General features: G+C 36.3%; 2 protein-coding genes across 2 annotated transcripts; both read left to right on the top strand.

Annotated features, from left to right (window-relative positions):
- The first annotated feature begins 4,187 nt into the window (after positions 1-4,187).
- Positions 4,188-6,629, top strand: LOC136808998 (uncharacterized). Its single transcript, XM_067065571.1, has 2 exons — positions 4,188-6,285; positions 6,584-6,629. Exon 1 carries the CDS (start codon positions 4,274-4,276, stop codon positions 5,825-5,827), a length of 1,554 nt encoding a protein of 517 aa, XP_066921672.1. The 5' UTR covers positions 4,188-4,273; the 3' UTR covers positions 5,828-6,285; positions 6,584-6,629.
- Positions 6,630-10,149: 3,520 nt separating this feature from the next.
- Positions 10,150-17,074, top strand: LOC136808997 (eukaryotic translation initiation factor 3 subunit H-like). Its single transcript, XM_067065570.1, has 6 exons — positions 10,150-10,339; positions 10,825-10,992; positions 12,828-12,933; positions 14,544-14,693; positions 16,571-16,706; positions 16,833-17,074. The coding sequence occupies exons 1-6, from the start codon at positions 10,165-10,167 to the stop codon at positions 17,052-17,054; spliced, it is 957 nt and encodes a 318-aa protein (XP_066921671.1). The 5' UTR covers positions 10,150-10,164; the 3' UTR covers positions 17,055-17,074.
- The last annotated feature ends 2,829 nt before the right edge of the window (positions 17,075-19,903 follow it).

Here is a 19,903-nt window from a genome sequence, read left to right as displayed (position 1 = left end):
AGGTCACCGATGTCATTGAGGAGAATCCCACCTCCACGTTGACCGACATAGATGAATCTATTCAACAACTGATGGGGCTACGTTTGCTCCTCAGAGAAAACGAGAACGCAATCCATGCCGAAAACCCAGAACACGAGCTTCTCGTCTCGACAAAAGCATCTCTTCAATCAATCAGAGATTATGTACGTAAAATCAAAGACTCCAGAGCAAAACTCAGACAAATCGTGGACACAAAGATTCAACAACAAAACGATGGTAAGAAAGACGCTCTACTCTTCTCTATCAAGGACACTACACGAACAGTCAACGACCTTATCAAAGAATTCGAACAGAATACATCCAATCTCACCGATGAAGAGCTTATCCAGATCAAATCCAGTCTTGCCAGCAGAGATAACCAAATCGACAGAATTGCCAAGAAATATCAATCTATTCTGCTAGAAAAACCAGTTTCAACTCCTGAAACCTTATTGGAAATTAAAACATTAGGAGAGAGGTATGAACTATTAATTACAACAAAGTCAATTTTTGTCGAACACTTAACCTCTTCTCTTGGAGATCGTGATGTCTACAAACAAAAGCTCTTCTCAGCTGCCAAACTTAATATCGAAATTAGCAAATTTAGTGGCTACGATGACGTCATAGACATTTATACTTTCAAAGACAATTTCAGTAAGGTCCACGAGAAATCAACACCAAAACATTTGTTAGGAGATCTTCTAAAGAATAATTACCTACAAGAACCAGCTTTAGGTGTCGTCAAGATGCTCACCGACATTGACGAGATTTGGTCACGCCTTAAATCAACATATGGTGACGTTATGATACTACTCAACCAAAAACTCAACCGACTGGCCAATCTCGATCCTCTCTATCGGATGAAAGATCCTGAATCCACAGCCAACGCCCTCAACAAGATGGTCAATCTCCTCAAAGAGTTATCGACAACTGCAGAAACACACAAGATCGAGCAGTTCCTCTACTATGGAGGTGGTATCAACAAAATCTACTCGCTGATCGGAGATGCTAGATTATCTCGTTGGTTGACACAGATTTCAAACGAAACGTTATCCCCCAAAGCTGAATGGAAGAGACTCATCATTTTCCTTGAATCAGAGATGAAGATTCAGCAACAAAAGATGTTGATCAAAAAGCAAACCAACGAACCTCCAAAACAACCACCGAAACAACCACGTTCACATTATACTGATACAGAGGTGAGTGATCCTACTTCATCCCCTCCTGACCAATCGAAATGTTTTATTTGTGATTCGTCCGATCATATATTGACTTCTGGTCCACAGGGCACAAAATTGATTCAATACTTTGTGTGCAAAAAGTTCGTCGAAATGACACCTTCAAATCGTTTTGCAGAACTCAAACGTAAAAACCTTTGCTATCAGTGCTTATTTCCAGGAGCTCAAGCCACTACAGGAAAACATCGTGAAGGCAAATGTCAAAAGGTCTTCACATGTCAACATCCGAGCCACGAGAAGTACACAATGAAGAAGCACATTCTCGTTTGCAACGACCACAAGTCAGATCCCGGCAACCAAGAAGTACTGGAACAATTCAAATCGCGATGCATTGTCAAACGACCCAACATCCCAGAATTTTCAAAAACGATATCGAACTACTACACGTTTCAATCTTTTCCAATCCGTCCACAAAATGACGACTCAGCTTCAGGTATATATCAGCTTCAACAAATCATCATCAACTCAAAATCTTACCTGATCTTCTACGATTCTGGGTGCAGCGATTTTGTTGTACGTGACCACGCGATCGATCAATTGGAATCGAGAGCCCGACTTCAAGAAAAGGGACCTATCAAGCTTGGTGGTGTTGGCGACGTATCAACACTGTCATCCAAGGGCATCTACAGTATCGATCTACCAACCTTTGACGGCTCAAATGTGACACTCACCGGTGTCGCTCTCAAGAAGATCACTTCAACATTTCCAAATTACCCTCTCGATGGTCAAGTCAAAGATGATATCCATGATGCATTTCGTCGGAGTGGAGGGAATCCGTCAACTTTACCAAAGCTTCCATCATCTGTCGGAGGTGACGTCGACTTTATGATTGGCATACGATACCTACGATACCACCCCAAGGTGATCTTCCAAATGCCTTCAGGACTCACCATTTACAAATCATTGTTCAAAAATCCAGATGGCAGTCGTGGTATAATTGGAGGACCACACGAAATATTCTCAATGATCGAACAGCAATTCAAAGGAAGTGGTAAGAATACTTTCTTTTCAAATCAATTAACAATCTACAAGTCTGGTTTTAGTGTCAACCCAGACGTACCACTCCTTTGTGCAAAACCCAACAAAAACCAATTCGACGAAGCAGAGACAGCTGGTAGCATCATCAATTACCGATGTATGAAGTGTCGAGACTGCGAAAACTGCAAGACCAACGATTCCATAACAGCCATCAGTATTCGTGAAGAGATCGAACAAGATATCATCAACAAGTCAATCGAAGTCATACCAAACGAGAAGATCACTGTGGCGACTCTACCCTTCACACAAGATCCCCATATCAGACTACATCCAAATCGAATGAAGGCCAAGAAGGTGTACGACCAACAAGTCAAGAAGTTATCCTCTTACCCGAATGACAAACGTGACGTCATCGAATCTGAGGCTAAGCTCCAAAAACTTGGCCACGTCGACTTCATCAGGAACCTTCATCCCAACGTTCAAAACCAATTGGCACACAGCCCAATTCAAAACTTTATACCATGGAGGGCAGTTTGGAAAGCAAGCTCCGTCACAACACCTTGCCGAGTCGTTTTCGACGCATCACAACCAACAAACAGCGGCTACAGTCTTAACTCAATTCTCGCAAAGGGCACCAACGGTATGAATAAACTTGTCGAAATCCTCATTCGCTGGTACTGTCACAAAGTCGCATTTCATACTGACGTAACCAAAATGTACAACGCGATCAAACTCGATCAAAGCCAATGGTGCTACCAACGATACTTGTGGAACAACGATCTTCATCCCAACCAACCTCCGGAAGAAAAAGTTATCAAAACCTTGATTTATGGGGTTAAATCGAGCGGCAACCAGGCAGAGCGAGCAATACGACAAACGTCAGCACTATCCAAAAACAAATTCCCTGAGATCGATCACATTGTCAACTTCGATCTCTATGTCGACGACTGTATCACTGGAGAAGACAATCTCAAAACCGCCATGGAAAGAGCCGACCAAATGGAAATCTCACTCGGTAGAGGTGGATTCGGATTAAAAGGCTTCACCTTCAGTGGCAGCGATCCTCCAGAATCACTATCCAAAGATGGCAAATCAATCGGTGTAGGAGGAATGATTTGGTATCCTAAAGATGACGAAGTATCGATCGACGTATCCGAACTAAACTTCGCCAAGAAACGACGAGGAAAGAAACCAGATGAGAAAGTTGGTATCGTTCCATCCACCCTCACAAGGCGTCATTGCGTATCCAAGGTGCACGAGCTATTCGACATCACTGGGAAGATCACACCAATCACTGCGTCACTCAAGATTGATCTCCACAACATCGTACAACGTGGTTTGAAGTGGGACGATGCCATACCGGACAACCTTAGAGCCATATGGGAATCCAACTTCGAAATGATTCAAGAGATAAAATCAATTCGATACGCCAGAACCATCGTGCCTGATGATGCAGCCAACTTAATGATTGAGACCATCGACTTCGGTGATGCAACCAAAGAGATGGCAGCCGTTGCTATCTATGCCAGAATACTACGTTTAAACGGTGAATATTCGTGCCAACTCGTATTTGCTCGATCAAAGATTTTGTCATCATCAACTCAACCTCGAGCTGAACTCGAAGCAGCTGTCCTCAACACTCATACTTCCGAAGTCGTCAAACGTGCATTGAAGTCCAAACACAACGGATCAATCAAATTGACAGACAGCACCATCGTTCTACACTGGATCAGTAATGATGAAATCTCCCTCAAGCCATTCGTTCGAAATCGAATAATCGAAATCATTCGACACACAACTCGTGAAGATTGGCAACACATCGACACAAACAACATGCTCGCAGATATCGCAACTCGTAAAGGTGCAACAATAGACGATATCAGCAGCAAATCAACATGGATCAATGGGCACTCCTGGCTCAGGGGTGACAAATCAACCTTCCCAACCAAACTGTAAGTCAAATTAATTTCAATTCTACTGACTTATGTGAAATCAAGAATGAGGCAATTCAAGGCAGTCGTGAAGTTTACTTGGCATCAATGAAGATTGTGTCCGAAGTTCGAGATCACTATTCATGCTCCAAATATCTGATTGACCCAAATAAGTTTCGTTTTCAAAAGGTCATCAGAATACTTGCTCAAGCCATTAAATTTCTACAACTACTTAGATCTTTAGTAGCTCTACGTAAACAATCATCTGCACCAACCTACGAATTCAAATCAAATGGACGACTGACTGACGATCAACTCAAGCAAGCCGAGACGTACTTCTGGCGCAAGGGTACTGAAGAGGTGAAACAGTTCGTCAGTAAAGAGAAGTACAAACGCATATCAACAGAGATTGACGGCATCCTAACGTATACTGGTCGTATCATGCCAACAGACGAAATCAACGTGATCACTCCGATGACGAAAGTGATGAAAGATCTACATCAAACGACCTTCTGCGTTCCAATCATCAGCAAACATTCACCCATCGCCTACGCCGTCCTGAGTGACGTTCACTGGCACAACAAAGTCGTCAAACATTCCGGCATCGAAGCTACGTTACGCTATGCATCCCAGAAGGCATTCATCATTGAAGGACGCGAAGTTGCAAAGAAGGTCAAAGCATCTTGCAAATTGTGTCGTTTCCTCGAAAAATCGAAAGTCAAAGTCAGCATGGGCAAAACACCAAGTTGTTGCAGAACGATTGCTCCTGCTTTCTATAACACACAATGTGACCTCGCTGGACCCTTCCAAGCCTATTCAAGCCACAACAAACGTAAAACTATCAAGATCTGGTTATCACTCTATTGCTGCATCTCTACATCAACATTGTCAATCAAAGTGATGGACGACTACAGTACTCCGTCGTTCCTCATGTCGTTCACTCGTTTCGCTTGCGACAATGGGTATCCAAAGACAATGTACGTTGATCGAGGAAGTCAAATCATCAAAGGCTTCCAAGACACCAAAATCAGTTTCAACGATCTACAACATCGTCTTCACGTCGACGTTTTGGTCGACTTCGAACTTTGTCCAGTTGGAGGTCACAATTACAATGGAAAGGTCGAGAGAAAGATTCGTGAGGTGAAATCATCAATCGAAAAGTCGTTTTCTGGGCATCGGTTATCAGTCATCCAATGGGAAACTATCTGCTCAGAAGTCGCTAATTCAATCAACGATTTGCCCCTCGCACTCAATGGTATTGTGTCCAATTTCGATACCATGGACCTTATCACGCCAAATCGATTGAAGTTAGGACGAAACAATGATCGTAGTCCGGCTGGTCCGTTAGAAGTTACGAAAAGCTTCTCCAAAATACTCGACTCAAACACTGCAATCTACAACGCTTGGTTTGATCAATGGCTCATCAACCATGTACCAAAGTTGATGCACCAACCAAAATGGTTCGTCCAAGATCGTGATATCGCCGTCGACGATATTGTTCTTTTCGCAAAGAATGATTCTGCTATTTCTTCCACTTACCAATACGGAATCGTCAAAGAAACGCATCACGGTAATGATAACAAAATTCGTAAAGTGACTGTTCTTTACAAAATGCTAATGAGAAATCGTTTCGTGAAACAACACGTGCTGTCAGAGAACTGATAGTCATTCATCAAACAGATGAACATGATTTGGTGGATGATCTGAATAGTGTGTATTCAGCTACAAAATAACTTTTGCATCCTGGTTGGGCCAGTGTAACGCGATCATTGAATGAAAAAGTTATTTCGTTTGATTGTTTTTATTTAATTATCACATAAAAAATCGTGCAATAAAAAAATTATACTTTAGCTAATTACTTATAAATAGATTACGTCATTATTCAAAGTCTCTCGGGTATTTGAGAGACTCATAAATCCGATTCACTTTTTCTGATTTCCAATCCAAGTTTTTTATCATTCTCTATGAGAGAGAAGTGCAAGGAAATGGGTTCGTATACAAAATTTCAACATCAATGAATTTTCAACTTCAACAAATTTCAACTTTCAATTTCATCAATTTTCAATTAAATTTCAACCAATTTTCAAGCTCATTCAGGGATATTCATTTGGGCTAACTTGGTAAGATTTTATTTATTTATCATATTTATCAAAAACACTTTGTAAAAATTTATTTATAGACTTCAATGACACATGGTTTTATCAATATTTCTTTTTCTGTTGAATTCTCAGTGTGCTATTTTCTTGCGAGTTCATGTGTCATTTTTTCTTTGTGCGTCTCATTTGCTCATTTTCTGTTTGTTCAATCACATTTTTCTCAGTTTTCATTTGCGTCATTTCAGTTTAAGTATTTTATAATTTCAATTTTCAAATTTTCAAATAGTCAATCCTTGTCATTATTTACTTTTCAATTCAATAGTTTGAACCTGTCAATCGTTACAAACGTCTCAAGTTTTATATCCCGCCACATAAAGCCTCACTTTTTCTTGCCTGAGAAAGGTTAGAGATTCCATGGGTACCTAATGGGGGTTGGAATAAGCTGAGGGGATTAGAAGAAATCTCAAATAAAAATGGAATAAAAATGTCCTGGGTGGAAACCTTTTGAAAAATTAATTAACGGAGATAGGGGCGGCTATTAGGTACCCGAGATTATACTTCATTTGGCTGCACGCATTCCAAATAAACTGATATCTTAACTTTTCCTCCTTATCAGTACACAAGATCCGAACAATAAACAAACAATTGTATTGGAGACTTTTGGATTATCTTTAACGGAAGGCCCTGTAATAGATACGTATGCGTAGTATATAGATAAAGACTAAGTTTATGACAAAGTCACGTTATGATAAATTGTTAGATAAATCATATAATATCCGCAAACAAACTCTTGCTTCGTCTTTCCGATGCGATTTTGTAGTCTTGTATAATGTCGATAAATTGCTAGATCAATAAGTCTCTAAATAAGTCTATTTTAAGTTAATTCTCAATATATCTCATTTTTTGATGTGTTCAACGACACTCTACTTGGCGGGTGCGATTTTTTCAAATTTTGTCAGCAGATTCCAGTATGAAAGAAGGATTTCGTGCAGTTTTAAGACAAAAAATCTTATTGTCTTTCGAAAAAGTAGTTGATGATACGTCGTGTTTTTAATTTTGTGTTTAAAATTTCATTTTCATCTATGATTGAGCATGAAAATTAGCACTACCTTCCGATAAAACCCCTGTCCAAAAAGGGTTTGACATTGCAATCGAAGAAGCCCCTGCAGTGACTTTTTAACGAAAATAATTCTGACGTCAATTATTCAAAAATCATGTGACGTAAATTTTCGAATTTTAGAAGGCGCGACACTTTCTACGAAAAAGTTAGTAAAATTTGATTTTTTAAATGGTCAATGCGCAGGTAAAAAACGGAGGTCTTCCGCGCGAGAAGTGGATATAAAATGTTGTCCAGTAAGTTTGGATATATCCATGATTGTTTTGAAATCAAAGTATTTATTATTTGGTCTTTTAAAGCGCCTCATTTTGCCCTTAATTTCGTAAATACAGCATTATTTTCTTTTCCATTCTTATGCATAGATGATACATTTGACGCTCTCAATTTGACATTTTACTGCTCAATGAGTTCCCGTTTTCGATTAAACTGAAATCGCCTTCAAACTTCTGGAAGAAACTCTCATAATTGACAGTTTACTGTTTACTAAAGCTAATTTTATGGTGAAGATTTCAAGTCATATTCTCACATTCAATTTGAAGCATAGAAAGGTCTACCCTTTAGTGCTAGAATCTCCATTTTTGGTACTTTGAAGCCTTCTGATATACACTCATTTTTCACACAGAGATATTGCTTAGAAAGTTATAGGCCTAAGTTAAGAAGATTTTTTTTTGGAATGAAAAAAAAAACAGTGAAAAACGGTCGGGTATTTTGACTCCAACGATTTACCTTCTAGAGGCTGCGATTCCGACCTTCCAATTATTCCTATCTCTAAAGAAGGGTGTCAAAATATCATTTTCAAGCCAATTTTTTTTAAATCAAAAGAAATAAAGTTTCAAATAAAAACAAATTTATAACAACAAGCTTGTCAAAGAAATCAAAAGAACTACAGTAAACTAGTCTCGAAAAAATGAGAAATAAGAATAGCTAGGGGAAAAGCTAAAATTAGTTTTAAAACTGCACATCCAAAAGTAAAAATGTAACAACCAAGAAAATCCTAAGAACTTATAAAGTATTATACTATTGAATTAAAATCTCTTCTGGCCCTGCTGGAAGTTTCAAATTTATTTCATCAGGGGCAAAAAGACCAACACAAAAAAAGTTAGCTTTTATTTTAAAACATGTAATGATAACACCCAGGGGAAAACAAAACAAAAGTTTAATAAACAATAAACTTAATAAACATCCTAGTAAAATGGTAAGACATAAATATGGACTGCCTATAATAAGAAATGGTCTATTGCACCTCTGCATTACTCAGCAGTGAAAAAAGGTCGAAAGACCTTATAGGTTTTGATCCAAATAGTGTCAATATTTTCCTAAAGAATAATAGGGACCCTTAAACAGTGATCATATTGTTTCAAAAGTAATCAATTCATTGTGGAATGTTCACTAAATTTTTTTAATTTGAAGCTTAATGACCCTACAACTACCTAAAATAATATGAAACTAATTTTAAAATGTCAAATAAAAATAGGTGAAAAAATAAATTGGTACATTTTTGTGATTTTGCAGTATTTTGAGTACCAGATACTAACTTGATGCCTCATATTTGGTATTATACCATCATATAGTCCCTTGATACAAAGTTGCAAAAATGTTTTTTTCAATTAGGACCACCGCTTAGTACCATGTGCTAAGTTGATTTTTTACTTACCTTATCAGACCACCACCCGGCACTGGCCCCCACAACTTAGTACCTACCCCACGGTATTACTCAAACACTTGTCAAAAAATTTCATTAACGGCTGTATTTTTAATCGGACTAATCAAGATATTTTTGCAGTTAAGTTTGATTACTGTTCGATTCGGTTTGGTCATTAAATACCTATAGTTCAATTAAGTTCGATTGAGTTTGATGGTTCGATTAAGAAAATTGGTACAATAGGGTCTGGTTGACATCCCCTGGCTTACTCCAGACAGTCGTAAATGATAAAATCGATCATCGTTTTAAATCGATAGATAATCAATATCAATTGATCAATCAGTTATCGATTAAAATCTATCAGTATAGACTGAAACTTCTATATCAAGATTATGGCATTTTGAGTGCAGGACGATTTTATTACTTTCAGTGGTTTCATTTTCAATTTTAAGCTATAATTTTAGCAACAAGGTGCTTGCCCATAGTTACGTAATCCCCCATTTCAATTAAACCAATAAAAAATGAAACATTTATCGCACCAGAATAATTCAAAATAAAAATATTTAAGATTTTAAGTTCTTCTTTTATTCAATGATTTTCTACGGCACTTTGTTGACAATCTATCTCTCGCATCAAATTCCTGCTTTCTTCAGAGAATTGAAGATGTGAAATAGTCTACACCTTAGGATCACAAATTGAAACAATGTTATGAAGGGTGAGATTTGATAAACAGTCTGTGAAGGAGCGCTGCAAAACAATCAGTATAAGAGACCACTTTAGTTTTGTTGCAGATTTTGGTATAGACTTCTCACAGGGATTGCTTTTTAATGTGCTGTGTCAACTTGTCAGCATTGTATGTTATACGGTTAGTTTGTTCTTTATTTCAACCTCTAAGATTGAACTTATTCAACTGTATACATTATTAATTACGTTTTATGTTCATGTAGCTCAAATTTCTCAGAATTTTTGCCAAAAGAAGTGTCCTACTCCTAGGCAATTTAAAAATCGATCAGATAAATTCGAAAAGTCTTCGAAGATACACTTTGGCTAAAACAATGTCCAAATATTCTGTATATGGGACAGTAAATTTCTTATTTTTAAGTCCCCGATTTTTAGGTCTGCTAACAAATTTTGTGCAATAATTATGTTTGTATATTTGTATGTTTTTCAGGTCGCCCTGAAAATCATCAAGCACTGTAAGGAGCAGGGAGCAGGAGAGCTTTCACAAGGTGTTCTCTCAGGATTATTGCACAACAACACAGTAGAAGTCACCAATTGTTTTCCCCGACCATCCAATGAAAATAATGATTTTGATGAACGTAAGTTCAGTGCTACAAATAACGGCTGGTGACCAGTAATTATCGGTCATTTCGTATTTTCTACCGGCCATTCTGAAGCTCAATCTTTCATTTTGTCCGGTTGAAATTTGAAAACTAGAGGCTTAGATAAATACTTAATAGCGCTATTCTAATTAAAAGAGGAATATATTTTGAATTAATATAGGTGTTTAGCCAATCTAATGGTCATTTCGGACTTTGCTAAGGCTTCTGCCAGACCCCCTGCTCAAATTATTTTCGTTGTGCTCAAAAAATTACCGGCTAACTGAAATTTCCTTATTTTCTGCACTGAAGTTACTGTGCTCCCGTCTTAACTCTTGCTCAAGTTGAATGTTTATGTTATTACTTATTGTCTCAGACCAGTTGATAGTCGGGATATAAAAATCTTATTATTGCTGTGTATCTGAAAATTTTCTAGTTTTCCTGACTTTGTTGTGCAGCATTCTCTATGGGAAGTTACTTTTCAGATTTGTATCAATTGGAGATGCTACGGAAATTACGTGAAGTGAATGTAGATCATTTCCACGTTGGTTGGTATCAATCAACATTCTTAGGATCTTTTCTGAACAAAAACTTCATTGAATCACAATTTGATTATCAACAAATGGCAGAGGAATCTGTTGTCATCGTATATGGTAAGGTTAATTTAACAAATTAACAAAGTATATTGTTACGTAAGGAGTAGTTTTGTGATATCTGTAGGGAAATATTTGCTCTTTGCTTATAATTTTTGGACCTACCCCGGTGGGGTGGAGGTCCTATAAATTACTTTAATGGGATAAATTTTCGCGGGGATTAAATTTCGCGGTTGAGCTCATCCGCGAAATTTTAAGATTTCGCGGGGATTATTTTTCGCGGATGGCACTATTGGGGGGCATTATTTTCTCGATTTTGTGACTTTTACTGTCAAATCATGCATATTGGTTGTTGAAATACACATTATTTGCGCCTCTTTGATGCAAGTAACCATTCAAATAGTATTTATTTGACATATTTTGAGTTTTGTTTAGAAATATTTCGCGGATGGGCCTTTTTCAAATTTCCAACGGGACTTATTTTCGCGGATGACACCCAAATCCGCGAAATCCGCGAAAATTAATCCCCGCGAAAATTTATCCCATTAAAGTAACCCGTGTTCGTTAGTTAGTTAGTTCGTTCGTTCGTTCGTTCGTTAGTTACCAACTTTTCTCGAGATTGGCTCATTAAATTTTTCTGATTTTTTGCACAAAGGTGCATTACTATGAACCCTCGAATGTGACGGAGCCCGATTTTCGAAAAAAAAATTTTTCCGGCCGGTAGAACCGGAAATGTCCCGAAAAAAGCGGTTTTTTATGATTTTCTCGAGATTTTATCATTAGTTTTTTGCGATTTTTTGCACATAGATGCACATTAGTACTGCCGAAAAGGTGTCGAAAACCGTTTGCCGAAAAAAAAATTTTTCCGGTCTGTAGAACCGGAAATGTGCCGGAAATCGTCGTTTTTTCACATTTCCGTCACATTTTTTCAACTTATTTAATTGTTTCTTTACAGAAAAATGTTCTTTATGATGATTAAGTTAGCATCGTTTGATTTCCAAAAAAATCATCCTTTGAATCCGGAACTCCTTAAAAATCGCCGGAACAGCCGAAAACCGGCGTAAAACGGTTTTCCTTCATTTTTTCAACTTATACTCAACAGATTTTCATGATTTTTTGCACAATGATGTAAAATGGCAATGCCCAAAATGTGACAGAGCTCAATTTTCGAAAAAGAAATTTTTCCGGCCGCTAGAACCGGAAATGTCCCGAAAAAAGCGGTTTTTTGAGATTTTCTCGAGATGAATGATTGATTAAAGTGTCGATATTATTTTTCTTTCACCGTTAAACATCGATGCGTTTCTTAATTGCTTTCTCCGTTCCAATAGATATATAAATCGAAATTTAAAATTATACATTACTTCCATTAAATTCTAATTATTCGTTTTATAAATAGGTAGGTCCATTAAAGTATTACTTGTTTTCTTCTGTTTTGGATGGATTTACGCCTCAGCTAAGTAAAAAATGGCATATCGTAAGGGAAGAAATTTTTGTGGAATTTAATTTCACAGTTCACAGCTCAAAATTTGGAAGTTCCACGGAATTTAATTTCACGGTTGAGAGAATTTTTTGCTTAAAATATGGCCTATTTTGCCCTAAAAAGACCAATTTCATATAGGTGATTTTTTTAATCATGAGAATATTTGTGTTTCGCGGAATTTAATTTGGCGTATTTGTCGAAAAACTGCGAAAATTTGTTCCACAAAAATTTGTTCCGCAAAAATGTTTTCCCTTTAGGTAATTATTGAAATTTAGCAATACTTTAAGAGACTAGACGACCTTGCTGACTTCTATTTGAATTTTTCCTTTGAACAATGTTTTCTGTTTACTGGAGTTTCATTATGCACACTAAAATAGTCGTGTCAATGAAATGAAATCCTGTTTTCCTTCTTTAGACCCACTACAAACAAACCAAGGGAACCTGTCATTCAAAGCATATCGCTTGACCAAAAAGTTAATGCAACTCTACAGTGGTGGTGATAAAAGCTTCACTCCTGAAGGGTGAGAACGTGTTTTTGCACTCAAAACGCTAACTTAGAGATCTTAAAAACTGGCAAAATTGCAAAGTAATTTTTTAGGTTTTTTTTTTTCTTTTTGTGTTTTTTTTTCTCTACAGGGTGTCCCGAAAAAAGTACTGTGTCAAACCATTTCTATATAAGTAGAAAAAATTTCAGTGTATCCCCAAATCTAATCTAATCTTTTTAATTAATTGATACGAGATGATCCTTTATATATTTTTCAACAAAAGACATTCATTAAAATATCTATCGCATAGTTCCCCTGCTGCATTAAAATGTTATACCAAGTTTGTAGGTTTTTGCGTTTTGTGTTAAATTCCGTTGCATTTAAAAAGCGACCGTAGCATAAAGGTAGAGCATCCAGCTACGGTGCGCAAGGTTGTGGGTTCGATCCCCAGCCGGGTCATACCAAAGATTCCCAAAATGGTACTTGATGCCTCTCTGCTTGATGCTCAGCAACTAAAGAGACGGATCAAGGGTAAGTGGAGAAATCCAGGGAAAGAAGTGGCGCCCTCCCTAAGTCCATTCGCTTTAAAGTTTTTTTCACATGTACGTAAAATTTTACTTAAGACCTCGAAGGGCGGGAAATTTCCCTAAGCTTACGTAGTGTTTTCAGGCCTTATGTAGAGTTTGCTTACGTTCAAAAAGTTTTACAATCAAAATGATTGATTTAAGATATGCAATTATTTTTCACACAATGAATGTTTTTTCTTTAAATTTAACTTTTGGAATTATTCTAAAAAAATTTGAAAATGATAGATAAAAAAGATAATTTTTTTTTCGTTCAGTGCCAGAAACTCCATTTTTGGTACAGAGATACTTTGAAGCCTTCTGATTTAAGATATGCAATTATTTTTCACACAATTATTTTACCTTAAGTGGATAAATTTTCGCATGTACTAATTTTCGCGAGACGAGAATTTAAAGATTTCGCGTGGATTAAATTTCGCGAAAATGGCCTTCTTTATTTAATTTCGCGACTATATAAATTGTAACTAGAAAAGAGATGTGTGTTTTTTAATCGAACAAAGGCAGACAAAATCACTCAAAAGCTTTCAAAACACTTCAAAGAAAGTACTTTTAGGAGGTTAGAGTTTATAATTGAAATGAAGAGTTGAACTCGTAATATGTTTTGATTGTAACATGTTATCTAGATTTCGCGAACTTTTATTTTTGCGATTGTAAATTTTTTTTCGACTCCAGCGAGCTACCTTCTTGAAGCTGTAACCTTCGACGCAAGAACTTTTCAGGAAAAATAACTATATAGCTGAAATCAGGCTTCAAAGTACTTCCGTACCAAAAATAAGCACCATGATAAAAAGTTTATGTTTTTTTTCATTTTCCAAATTTTTCTGAACTATTTTTCTTAGGAATTTAGTGCTCCAAATGATCTTTTCAACGGTATCTGATAGGTGAGGGTTGAAGCATTCGTTGAGAAATGGCAAGCAAAACAAAGATAATTGTACACTTTAAAGCGAATGGTCTTTATAACGGTATCGGGACACCCTGTCAGAGTGAGCCTTTTTATCTGAATTCTTGAAAATTTTCATTGTTCCTAAACCTTTTTTGACATGATTTCTTTCTTTATTTTAGGCTTTCAAGTAAAGGACTAGATTTCCACAATATTCTTGAAGAGATTCCAGTTACTGTTAGAACTTCCAATTTAGGAAATGTTTTGATCTCAGAAATCATCGGTTCGAATCCATATAACGGAAAAGGAGATTTCATGAGCTTATCAACTGGGTAAGGATTTTTCTTCCTTTTATCGGTCCAACCGAAATGACTAAAACCTTTTTGCTCCGGCCTAGGAGCCTTTAATTCTCTCTTCCAACAACAACAACGGCGGCGGTGGTCAAGAGATTTTTTATTTGTTTATCTAATCCGATGTTTCATGATGTTTTGGACATGATTTATGAGAAGTTTGATGCATACTGGCTCTCTAACAATGTGGAAAGACTTTGGAAAAATTTTGGCCATGAATCGTCAGCTGATCGAGTGTTTATAATGGATATAACTATGGCTAACGCACAAAACCAAAAAACTCTGTTTTTTCAAGATTGATGGAAACTTTTTGAGAGCAAACTATTAATATATTTGAATTCAGTACACTACTTGTGTGTAAATTTGAGTAAGATTGGTGCATTTCTCATGAGTTTATGCTGTAAAAATGATCACATTTTGGACTTCGTCATTTTTATGATGATATATTGGTGGTCGTCCCTTTTGGATTTTCAAACTTGACAATGAAACTTTCAAACACACAGCCATTGAAATTCAAAAGAGAATACTAAATTACAATTACAGTGTAAATTTGAAAACGATCTGAGTAGTTTTTGTGGTGTTATGTATGGCTGAAAATATCCTGTTTTGGACTTTGTTATTATTGTCGTATTCATCATCGGCTGGCGACCGTTCCTTTTGATTTTTCAAACCTGACACAGATTTTTTACAAACATATCACAATGAGAATTCAATAAAGGATACTAAAACACAGTTCCTGTGTAAATTTGAACAAGATTGGAGAAATTTTCAGTCAGACAGTGTTATATGGCTGAAAATGATAATTTTTGGACTTTGTTGTAATTTCATCGCAGCTGGTGACCGTTCCTTTTGATTTTTCAAGCCCGACACAGATTCTTTCCAAACATACCACTGTAGGAATTCAATAAAGGATACTAAAACACAATTCCTGTGTAGTCAGACAGTGTTATATGGCTGAAAATGATAATTTTTGGACTTTGTTGTAATTTCATCGCGGCTGGTGACCGTTCCTTTTGATTTTTCAAGCCCGACACAGATTCTTTCCAAACATACTACTGTAGGAATTCAATAAAGGATACTAAAACACAATTCCTGTGTAAATAAGATCGGAGAAATTTTCACAGTGTTATGGCTGAAAATGATCATTTTTTGGACTTTGTCGTAATTTCAAAGGCTGGGGCGACCGTTCCTTTTGAAGATTTTTCAAACCGGACACAGGTTTTTCCAAACATACCACTATTACATGCACACTATCGTACCATTTTATTTGATTTATCCGTGGCCTCTAATTTAGGCTATTTTTCTCCCGGTCCGGACAATCAAATCAACGGGCGCATCATGGCTTGGCTATTGGCTAGTTTAGAAAAATATAAATTTATAAGAACTTGGAAATATTGACTTCTAAACGTTTACCTCCTTTAGATCCAATTTTTTACTTTTTAGTCGGGGGATGAGTGGGGAGGGGGTTGGGTTGGCACTTTAGGCAAGAAATTGCATTGTGTTATCACTTAGAAGAGCTAAACTTCCAGCTGGTTTATTTATTCATTAAGATTATTTCCCATACTCGTTCTACAATAAAATTATTACTTTGCTTTCTGATTATTAGTTTGTGGGCAACTTTCTAACACAACTCAACAAACTCATCCTTCACATCTTTTACTTTTAATCTCTTAAGCCGGAGCTTCCAGCACAGCTGGTTTATTGTGTTTTTTTGTGGGTCTGAAAAGGATCCCTATCGTTCGCATTTACTCAAGACTATTTTTTAGCAGACCCTCGAAGAGACTCGTGTTGGTCAATAACAAATATTGGGAAAGAAAGTGTAGGCAATATAATTTTCACGCTACACTGCTTTATTCCAGATCTTACCTCGAAAAGAACGTACATTCATTGATTGAAGGAGCAGATGAACTATGTCAAGATGCACAGAAACTTCATAATTATCAACGAAACGTAGCTAGACAACAACAACAAATCGAAAACTACAAACAAAAACGAGTAAGTCACATCTCTATCAAAAGATAAATTTTCGTCTAGTTTTTCCCATTGCCGATTTCTTTTTAAGGCAAGACCTTATTTATCATTCATTTATGGATTATTTCTACATTGATTCTTTTTCTCTAGCAACACGAAAACGACGCAAGGAAAGCACGCGGAGAAGCACCATTACCTGAAGAAGATGTCAATAAGATATTCCGTCCTAATCTCCCACCAAACCGTCTCGAACATTTGTTAAGCACAGGTCAAATTGCCACATACTGCGACCACCTTACCGAGTACGCTTCACAGTCGTTCGGCAAATTATTTATAGCTGAAAGTGTACAGAAACAGTCTACTGAAGGATAATAGATAATTATTATGTTTAATTACTTTTAATTCTCTTTCCTTTCTCTCGATTTTGGATAAGCCCTTGAATAACAGTCTAAAGACGATTTAAATTATTTAGGACTGGGGCCGGGCTACAAGCTTACAGTACTTACTGACTGACCCATATCCAGATGGTGTTGTTATAACCTTGTACTACACTTGAACTGTATCTCTCACTTTAAGTCTTGGTATTGGATTTTGGCTTTGAGTGGATAAAATGGGTAAGAGTAAAAATTAGGACGGAAATTCCCGAAAAATAAGAAAATAAGAAAAAGAAATATATCCTTTGATTTCCAGATTCTCTAAAATTTTAGTTGTAGCATAAGTAGAAAAAAAGCTCAATTTTTGCAATCGCAAATTTAACCGCTAAAAATCGCGAAATTTTCAGCCAAAAATACATTCAAATATAGCGCTTTTGATTCTCTAAAACAAGCAAAAAAAATTTTCGCAATTATATATTTGACTATCAAAAGTTACAGGCATTCTTGTTTCCACTGCCAATTATATCTGGATATACTTTAGGTACCGGGTGTGCCACAAAAAAGTTTCTCTCTTTGAAACTAATTTTCTTGAAATCTAAAAATTTAAAGAAACCATTCCTATTTCATTGGAAAGAAGAAAGATAGACTTAAATCTTGATGGGTCATTTTATTAAATTCGATTCATTAGATCAAAAGTTATGCTCAATTGAATAGAAAAGTTACTTTCAGAAAGTGCTGAAAAACGTTGAAAATTGACCTATCAAATCAAACAGAAGCATAATTACATGATACATTAGTATTTTCGTTTCAGTCATTAAAAATGATAATTAGCTGTCTATAATGACCTTAAAGGAAGGTTAAATTTCAATGAAATGAAGAAAATTCGTCGAAAAAGGCCAAAAAATCTGGTAAAATTCACAAAAGTACATCAAATACGGGTTTCGAGGTAGATCCAGTCTTACATAGACTTTATCCAGTCTAGAACCAAAAATCGGAGGAAAATTTCGGTAAAAGTAAATTAAAGTGATTTTGATGAAGATTTTAATTAAACCCTTTCGACCCTTCAGTTTCAAAAAATTTGTGTTTAGTTACTGAAAAATGTTCTTAAGGCTATTTGTGATTGCCAATTATAAAATAAAAATTTGATATGTCGATTTTTAACGATTTCAAGCACTTTCTGAAAGTAACTTTTTCATTTAATTGAGCATAAATTTTGATCTAAATGAATCGAATTTAATTTAAATGACCCAACAAAATTTAAGTTTATCTTTCTTCTTTCCAATGAAATAGGATTGGTTCTTTTAAAATTTTTAGATTTCGAGAAAAATAGTTTCAAAGAGAGAAACTTTTTGTGGCGCACCCGGTATTACATGGAATTATAGCCCTGCAATACAACTGTCAATCATTTTTAAGAAAACTGATTGGATGATTAATGTCACGTGGCCGGTCAATATTTCTCCATAGTGACCAGTTATGAAATTGACATCATTAAAATGTCAATTACTTTTATTACTTTATTTTTGCAGGGCTATAAATGGATTATTAACCTCAGAAGCCTGTCTCTCTTGCAAAATATCGACCTCGTTCGCTCGTATTGGACCTCGCTTCGCTCGTTCCAATACGTCGCGAACTCGGTCGATATTTTGCCAGAGAGACCGGCTTTTCGGTTAATAATCCATAAGTATTCTAGGGTGGCGTACTTATATTTTTTGATGATTTTCCTCAAAAGAAGAAAGTACCTGGCACTAGACAGGGGTCCTTTCTTCCTCAAAATAGTTAGTACCAGGAACAAAAAAAGGGTGATATGTACCTAAAGTCTGTCTCAAAATAATTTGCAGCTGAGACAAAAATGGCTGTAACTTTTGATAGAATTTGAATCAAGTTGCGATTTTGTGCTCGTTGAAAAGATATTTGTGAGTGGAATATTATTAAGCAAAAAAAAAAGAAAAAGAAAACGAAAAACGAAGAAGAAAAAAATCAACTTCTTCAGTAGAAATGTGGTATAATTCCCATTTTCACAGGAGTGATTCTTCAATCTTAGATCATCATCACTGTGAAAAAATATTCATTCAATCAAAAGATATCAAACAAAAAGTTCATTGCTGGTTGACTCTATAAAGTAGTAAAAAACGACCAAAAAGCAACCTTTTGTCGACCAACCAATAACACAAATTTTCTTGTCAGGGTTAGTACCCTGCGGCACTCCCCCCTGTTAGGACCCAGTAGAACTTTGTCGTTGATAATTTCAAGATTTCGAAAAGATCAGAAATAATCTCAGGGGTTCTTTAACCTCTACCTCTTGACCTCTAGGGCCTTTGTGTCAAATGCCAATAGAAATCTAGTTCTACAAAGGACTAAGACTGTCGCCTTTCCGTCAATTCTTACATATTTAATCCAGTTTCCTCGAGGATTTTCACCCACGAGGATTTCACCCATTTCAACGTTGGCAAAGTTCAATTTTATGGAAAGGCCAATTTGATTTCAATTTAACTTCGTCCTCAAGTCGAATTTGGAGAGTCTGAAAAACCTAAAATTTAATGTTCCGATAGAACTCAGCTTGTCGAACCGATGAAAAACGGTTTTTTTTCTCGTCTATTTATTCTCCCATTTCATGTCCCTTTTTTAGTCAACACAAAGCTCTTTTAGATGTTTCATGCTAACGTCAGCACTCGGGTTCTAGATGGTCGAAATGTGTTAGAAAGTTGTGCTGTATGTGGAAAATTACAGGCTACTCTCACCGTTTCTATCTATGTTTTCGTGCAAGGGATTCTGCATGATTTTTTCGCCATAGAGCAGAATAGGTTGTCGAAAGTTTTATCTCATCCGAATATTGTATTAGTGACCATA

Source organism: Clytia hemisphaerica, unplaced genomic scaffold (genome assembly GCF_902728285.1).
Source record: "Clytia hemisphaerica strain Z4C2 unplaced genomic scaffold, Clytia hemisphaerica genome assembly, whole genome shotgun sequence".
NCBI lineage: Eukaryota > Metazoa > Cnidaria > Hydrozoa > Leptothecata > Clytiidae > Clytia > Clytia hemisphaerica.
The sequence above is the reverse complement of the archived record's forward strand: the minus strand, read 5'-3'. Positions and strand labels throughout refer to the sequence as shown.

Coding starts and splice junctions, on each gene's coding strand:
- LOC136808998 (XM_067065571.1), top strand. CDS start 4,274: ATGAAGATTGTGTCCGAAGTTCGAGATCACTATTCATGCTCCAAATAT.
- LOC136808997 (XM_067065570.1), top strand. CDS start 10,165: ATGTTTGTATATTTGTATGTTTTTCAGGTCGCCCTGAAAATCATCAAG. Junction 10,993..12,827: donor ATCTGTTGTCATCGTATATG/GTAAGGTTAATT, acceptor TTCCTTCTTTAG/ACCCACTACAAACAAACCAA. Junction 16,707..16,832: donor AAAACTACAAACAAAAACGA/GTAAGTCACATC, acceptor CTTTTTCTCTAG/CAACACGAAAACGACGCAAG.